This window comes from Amblyomma maculatum, chromosome 11, assembly GCF_055883805.1.
Source record: "Amblyomma maculatum isolate TAMU_Amacu chromosome 11, ASM5588380v1, whole genome shotgun sequence".
Classification (NCBI taxonomy): domain Eukaryota; kingdom Metazoa; phylum Arthropoda; class Arachnida; order Ixodida; family Ixodidae; genus Amblyomma; species Amblyomma maculatum.
This window is the reverse complement of record NC_139354.1, coordinates 29,661,465-29,669,232: the sequence shown is the minus strand read 5'-3', so window position 1 is coordinate 29,669,232 and position 7,768 is coordinate 29,661,465. Positions and strand designations below refer to the sequence as shown.

The window sequence follows — 7,768 nt, the reverse complement described above, 5'->3', positions numbered from 1 at the left end:
GCCCGCCAACTATACCAATACCGTGCGGGCGCGCTTTTGTGCTGCGTGGTGGCGATCGTGGTTAAGCTAGTGAGCGCTGTCTAGAAGCGCCAGTTTTTGACCCCGACTGACTAGGGCCGCAACGTCCGCGATTTTCGGAACTCAGAAAGCCGCGGTACAACTGAAATAGAACAATTCGCTTCAGAAATCTTTCGAAACTGTGGATATTCACTTAATAGCATTAGGAGCCCGTTAGGCGCGAACGCCACCGTCGTTATACGGTGCTGAACCTGAAAATGGTTACAATATTTTGATTATTTCTGTGGGGAACGATTTCCCCTTTAGAGTCGGCTTTCCCCCGCGATAATGACACTAGCTATCGCGAAATGGCGTCAGCTCACGGCCGGTCTCGAGGGAGAGCGCGCCTCTCCCTCGAGACCGGCCGTGGTCAGCTTTGGTGGTTACCATTAACTATCGAGAGATGGCGCCAGCGTCGCGGTAGCTGGGGAGTCGCGGGAGCCGTCCCCCCCTGCGCACGCCGAAAAACCAGTTCTCTTCGGCATCGGGGACCTGGAGGTCGCCGGAGAGGTGAAGCGTGAAGCCGCGAAGCCACGCGGGACTTGTCCCGCTTGCCCGTCTTTTCCGGCCTCGGAGTTTATCCCCTGCCCTAGCGTGGGCGAACATTCGCCCGTAGCCCTGCTGGTGAGTCAGACGACCTGTATTCATTAGCATGTTTTATTGCTAGCTGGCGTTGTTGTTACTGCAGCAATAAATGCCTGTTTGTTGTCAGCACGTGTTGTTCCTTTGTGCCCAAGGCCCGCAGTGGTCAGCGTGCGCTCGGTAGCGCACGCTATCACTGTGTGGGGTCAGCGGTTTTGACTGTCAACCGCGACTAAGCGGGGAAAATGCATTTAACCCCCCTTTAAAAAAAGAAAACCCACAGTTCTTATGGAGTAGAATCAAAATAAAGCCAAAATTGGCGCGATGTTCTTGTAAAAGGGGTATTCAAAATATGGACATCTTTCGTGCAGTAAATTATTGCCGATTTAGCGGCTACTGGTGGTCGAACTTCGTCTTCTTGCTTTTATGCACGCACGCCACAAAGGCTCGTCGACTGAAACTTGAGGGAGACAATTGTGGCATTCCATGAAGTGTTTTACGTAAAATGGTTACTGACGTAGGTGTGCCAATCAGCTTAGGGAAGCTCTAATCACGGTAGTAATTAGGCAGTTAGAAAGTGCATGTTGGCGTTTTTTTTTTTTTTTTTTTTTGTATCCTCGACTATAGTCACTACATAAGAAATCTGATCCAGTGATTCGGCTTAACATGGCATGGCCGGCATGCCGGTGCCCATGGGAACTATCTAGACACGCAGGCTAGTTTAATTACGTAGTGGAACCCTGTCGCACTATCTGGTGATGCACAGATGTGAATGCAAATGGCTCCTCGGCGTTCTCTCTGGAAGGCTTCCGCGTTGCAAACTGCTCCTCTACGTAGGTTTCTCCTAAGTGCCGAAGAACCACAGAGGTCCACTGGGCGCTATCACGTATTACCTTTGATGAAACTCCTCTCCCTTTTCTTTTTTGTCTATAGCCCTACTCGCGGTGACAGTTGGAAGGAGTGCACAATGCTTCATTGGAAAGCGCCAACTTGAGTTTCGCTTGAACTTAGCTTTTGGCGCGCATGTGGGGCAAAAGTGAACAAATGTGCAGTTTCGCGCGTAGCCGGATTTTCCCATTTAGCGCAAATGGTGCAGAAGTTCCATGACAGTACAGTACGGTCCGCTGTTAAAGGGAACATGACACCACGTGGCTTCAGCGCTTTGCTAAGCTCTCCAGCCGAGAGCCGGTCACAAACAATGGCACGAGGCGCATGCGCAGTAACGAGTGCTGATTGTTCTCCTCCAGCCTGCACACGGTGCTGTACATTCTCGCCAGGTGCCAGTGGCAGCGCTTTGCGAAGTGTGTAGGTCATGCGATCACACGTTCCCTTTAACAGTGGACCGTACTGTACATATAACCTGCAAAAAATTTCCTCTCTTCACTCTTTGGTGAAGTGGGCCAACCGAAACGAATAAGACGTGGACTCGTGCGCGTGCCATGCAGCATGCGGCTCTCACCACTCTCTTTATTAGCGAATAGAGGCTCTCTGTACACACGGGTTGGCTCACGTGGGAGGGGGTGGGCGCCTTGGGCTGGCGCCTATTGCACGCTGGCTGGCGCCCCGGACGTTGATATATACTGGAGAGGGCCGCCACTATCATAAAACAACAAAGCGCTATATAAAATCGGTAAAAAATAAAATGCTTAATTTTCTTTTCTTTAAAAAAAAAGAATAAGCAAAAGACGGCGCCCCTTTCGGTGTGTGAGTGTGTTTGTGTCTAGTACAGTACTGAGATCGTGGGAAAAAAATGGGTAGTTGCTTGGGTTGAGGGGGAGTTAGGAACTCGCTCGTGATTGTGGTAGACGGTGGTTGTTAGCGCTCTCTGGTCAGGTACGGGGGTGGATTAAAAAAAAGAGTGTAGGGATGGAGGATAAGGAGGAAGGTGGGCGGGGAGGGGAGCGGCGGGGCAGCCATTGAGATCATAATCATTTTTGCGAGTGCACGGGGTAAGAAAAATTCAAGGCACGGTACTGCTGCTGCAGCAGCAGTGGACCACCCCAGTGACCCCGCTAAGGCACCACTTCCGGTGCGACCACTTCCGGTTGTTGCATCTGTCTCGAGGCCTTTGCGGGGGGCTGCTGGCTCTTGTCTGCAGCAGCCTGGGGTCGCTTGCGGGCCGAGTAGAAGTCTGCGGCAGAGAGAAACACAGCGCGAGCCGAGCAAGGTTAGCCACGGAAATGTGGACACACTTGGGAAAAATGAGCTGTGACAAAAGTACACGCGCTTTGGCAAGGAGTTTGATCAGGGGAGGCTTCCTACCTCCCTCTTTCGCACTTGAGGTCGTGGCCTTGACATGGATTTGGCGTGACAGTCTTTGAGGTGTTGTTAAAGTGACTACAACAGAGGTCTCATCTACGCTGATTACTTGGGGACGATAAATCCCATAAAAAAAAAAAAAAAAACGTACACTCTGGTTCTTCGCTTACAAGCAATTTGCTATTCGCTTAATCATTAATACCTTAATTAGCGCTACCACCTCAACCACTCATTGTCATAAAGTCGTAAGGTACCATATGATGCGAAAACCTACCCAACATATATGTATAAACCCCGAAGTAGCGCGATCTACACTGCTTAGATGTCTGACTTTGGATCCAAAAAGCCCGGAAGGTTGAATTTCCAGCTCACCGGCGGAGCCCTAGTTGGCTCTGTGCAGAGCTTTCGGCTCGTTCCAGTTGGGAAACTCCACCTCAAAAAGTGGCCTGTTTTAATACGCTCTTTTCGGGTGCCTATGAATTGTCGCGCCACCTAGAAGCGGTAAATAGAAGCTTCCTTATAGCACCGCTATTGTCTTCCGGAAATGACTTTTTTGCTTTCTTTTACCCCCTTAATGACACCTACGGCTGTTACGTCTAAGAACTTTCGCTACTAAAACTCTACAGATTAATTTATTTTCTAGGTAGTTGCGCATTTAGTAACAATCTGAAAGTTTGCAACTTGGAAACAGTTTCTTTTAATGGCCGCGAGGCGCCACCAGTATTCGTAAACGCCCAAATTTCGACCATTCAAAATAACCCCTATTTTTTATACATGGGTCCTATGAAGTTCCGTGAATATTAAAGAGCTCTCGGCTCTGTGGTCATGTGACGTCACACATCCCGCCAAGCTTGCGATTTTTCTCTTGCAAAGCCGACAATGCGGAGAACGTGAGCTCCCACGTTGTCAAGTTAAAAAAAAAAAAAAAAAAAAAAATGTGCCACGCGCGCGTCTCCATCTATCCGGAGCTCACAGCAGCTCCTCGCTTTCACTACCTCGCAAGCATACGGACCATCTCGTTCCAACGAGGCTACCTGTTAAAACGCGTAGTAAAATCGCGCGATTCTTTTCCTACCGCGTTTTCTATCGTCCACAGCGGCTGTAAAGTTTAGCGTGACGTCGCTTGAAACAAGTGCGAATGTGAAAAGGATCTCAGTAGACTATAACTGTAGCCCCGAACACTGCACCTTTCCTGTCCTACGCGGATTGGTTAAGTCGCCCACGTGTGTTCACCGTATGCCCCAAACAATCGCTGCCAGCGAGTGGCAACATTCCGGCAGCAGTCGGCGCGAAGTGTGCGTAAAATGGACAAACAATAAGCGATGCGATGAAATGTATCGGGAAAGGGGGTGGGAGGCGCACCCGATACACTGATGGGCACTGGGAGGTCCGAACCTACATAATCAAGTTCATTCGAGACCTGGCGCGACAAACCGGGGCAGAATTACGAGGGTGTGGCCTCCCCACAAGCGAAGAAATTTTACATAGATGGACCACGCCGAACGTCACTGTTTCCAAACAAACAAAAAGGTCCAATAGCCAAAGTTTAAAAAGTAGCCCCCGTCTTTCCTCCTCACAAGCCCACCCAACCACCCATTCACTCATCCACCCACAGACACACACACACACTCTCCAACCACCCCTTCCAAAAGTGGCCCATAAATTTAGAACGTATTCCCAAGATGTCAAAGCAACGCTTCAAAGGCGCGCACATTTCCTCCGCTGACGCAATGCTGATATGCTCTTTCTTTCTTTTTGGCCTCAACGAGTCTCCATTTTCGCGTGCAGGCCTGCAGGAAACGCCCCTATTGCAGCTGTTCAATGTTTCTATAAATTTTGGAGGGATATAGGGAGGCAGTTGCAGTACACTCAGCGTAGATTTCTCGTTCTTTTTCAAAGTGGATGGCCGCTCCAATTTCCTCTTCGCACTCTGAACACGTTGTGTAACTGACAAAGAGAGTGTTACCACAGCGGAGACGTACAAGCGCATGATCCTGCCGGAAGGGCACCTCTCCGGTGTCATTTCCCGAGGCTGCACTCGATGACATTCAAAGTATTGTGGTGTCCACCAAAGCGCCGCGAAAGGGCGCTTCCCTGCCAATCAACCTAGCTAGGCGGCGAAGCACCTGGCCGCTTGCAGTGCGCGGCTTCTGACGCCCGCACCGATGGCACGAGCTAAGCGCGTTTGATGAAAGGGCACGTTTCTTATAATAAATAGTTAGTAACGCGCATGTCACCACGAAACAGAGCGGGAAAGAAAAGCTGGTTATTCAAGACGTAATTTAACTTCCGATACCAAGAACATGCGACTGGCAGATTTGCATATCACTCAAGATAAGTTAGGCAGTTGCTGGAAAAAATATATATCTTGCGCGGCAAGAAACAACAACAAACTGAAGAGGTCATCGCTCCTCGACCAAGAAACGGCACGCAAACACTACACTTGCAAGGTCACGCCCGAAACGCAAAACACAAATAAGCTACAAAAGTTAAGAGTTGTATGTTAGCAAGCAGCCAAGGGCAACGCACCAACGAAAGGGCAAGGACCTCCAACAGTAGACAGATACGCCGCTTCGCTGACAATTTGTTGAAATGAAGAGTCGGAATGTGCGTTACTTTGTGCGTTCGTGATACAGAGAAACAAGTTGCTCCGAGAAACAGTGGGGCGCGAAGCTCCAGGACAAACAAACACAATAACGGATTCCTCTGTAACAAAGTGAAGCCAATACCGCGGGAGCCTGTCGGCATGCGATTCAGATCAACGAACAGCCGACTTCGGAGCGGCGGCCTCTTACACAAAGGCAAAAGGCACGGTTACCAGCTGCTGCAAACGGTTTAGAAAAATTACCTGACCCTCGCCACATATTCTTCCACATACGGCAAATGTAAAGAAAATAAGACAAGTTCTAAAGTTTACTGTTCAGTAACAGACCCGACAACACTATGAGGAATACATATCTGCGGCGCGTTACCCGGCTACTGCTCTTGTAACGTTGTCGAAAGCCGCAATTTTACCACGGAAATTATATCTGAACATTTGCCGAGCGGACGTTTCTTTCTCTCTTATTTACCTGTAGTGGAAAAGTAGGCGCCAGGGATTACCGTGGTACATATGTATGTACACCTAAACTAAGGATAATCTGGATCAGAAGTGCAGGCTCTGGTGAACGAAAAAAGCTGCGAAAATACGCAATGCGTAGCCTCTAAACCACCTCCGTCGTCTCGTTCCGATGGCCTATGCAGGCCTGCGGGACGGCGACCTCGCATTTGACCGCACGCTGCAAAAACCACAGTCTAGCAACATTGAAAGAGGTCACGAGAGGCCCCCGTTTCTGTCATCTACGACAGATGGCGCCACCATGAACGCCCCTTGTATGGCGACGCTCACGCAACGGTGCTCGGAGACCCACGCCCCATTCCGGAAGAAATATTTCGTAACTGTGTACAATTTCCGCACAAACAAGACATACGATCCCAATAACGCGTACAACAGCGCCAACACAAGCCGCCATACAACGGCGGACAAAAATCGTACATGGATGCAAGGCAGATTTAAACTGAAAGCCTGCCTCAACGTTCGGCTGCCCCTTCTACGCCATTTGCGTTGCGTGGAAGCTGGCCGCCGCTATTCGTAGGCTGCGCTAAGCCTAACCGAACTGAACAAAATCGCGCAGAAAATCGCAAAAACAAGCGATTCAGCACTTGACTCGGTCGCTGTTCACTGTGTATGTGACATCTTAGCGCGCCGTTTGACAACTCACCTGTTATGAGGCCTTGCCTAGAGGGGGCCGCCGCTGGCTGAGGTCGCTCTCCTATCGGGGCTTCCTCCGCGCCACCGCCGAGCGTGGCGTCTGTAGCAACGGCGTCCTCTGTTTTCGGTGTGCTCAGAGTCGCAGCACGATCGTAGCTCCACTCGTAGCGGCCACCGGGGAGAGGAGTCTCCGTGCTGAGATCGAAGTTGTACCTTTCGGAGAACGCTTCGCAACGAGCCCGTGCCTCCGCATCCAGGTCGCGGCGTACCTGCTCGTGATCAACCGGGAAGAGCATTCGCTTGACCGCGCGCACAGGCTTGACAACGGCCGACGACCGAACGAGAGTCCGAGACATGGGCATATTACTCAGGTCCGGCAATGCCACCGTGGCTGGCATGTCGGAAGCAGGTGACGCAACACTGCTGCACCGGGGCACCGAAAGGTAGTGGTCCACCACGAACCGACGAACAACCGACGGGCTTCGCAGCGTCAACGACGGCGAAGACGGCGGAGAAGCCTCCCGCTCACTCACTCGCTCGCTCTCTATCTGTCTCTCTTGCCCTCCGTTATTGCTCTCTCACTCCTCGCCCTCCGCTTCCAGCTCCTCTCTGTAGTGCCGCGGGCGTTTTCAACTTCGGCCGACGCTAGCAGCGCCCCATCGCCGCCGCCGACCGAAATAGCGAATCTGTGAGAAAAATGGCACTCGGGATGCATTCTCTTACAAAAATAAAGTTCCGCGCAGAGAACAACAGCCGCGAAGAAAGTAGTCAGGTTCCAGAACTTGTCGTAGTCAGCCTTTTCTTGTCCGAAGCGTGCAATAAACCGTGCTGTTTCTTGTTTAAGCTGATGAAGTTTGAAAATGGGAATCGGTTGTGTACGCGTGGCATATTGGAGGCCGGGTGGAGGAGAAAGCGCGCGAAATTCGAATCATTATTTCGCAATCCGCTGTACTCAGGTTAGTTTCTCCTGCAATTCGCGTCGACTGCATTTCTGCTGCGTGCATTGTTCTGGATTCGCGAGGTTTCATTGCTACGACACAAGTCAAATGGTGCCTTCTCAGATTTCATATACGAAAGCGTTTTGGCGAATGCCAGCAACCCGCGGTTTTTAACTGAAAA

At 50.7% G+C, this 7,768-nt stretch overlaps 1 protein-coding gene across 1 annotated transcript; it reads right to left on the bottom strand.

Annotated features, from left to right (window-relative positions):
• Positions 1-2,074: 2,074 nt before the first annotated feature.
• LOC146173293 (uncharacterized) lies at positions 2,075-7,244 on the bottom strand. Its single transcript, XM_084585069.1, has 2 exons — positions 6,660-7,244; positions 2,075-2,770 (listed from the first exon to the last, which is right to left on the bottom strand). Exons 1-2 carry the CDS (start codon positions 7,045-7,047, stop codon positions 2,652-2,654), a joined length of 507 nt encoding a protein of 168 aa, XP_084441195.1. The 5' UTR covers positions 7,048-7,244; the 3' UTR covers positions 2,075-2,651.
• Between the last annotated feature and the right edge of the window lie 524 nt (positions 7,245-7,768).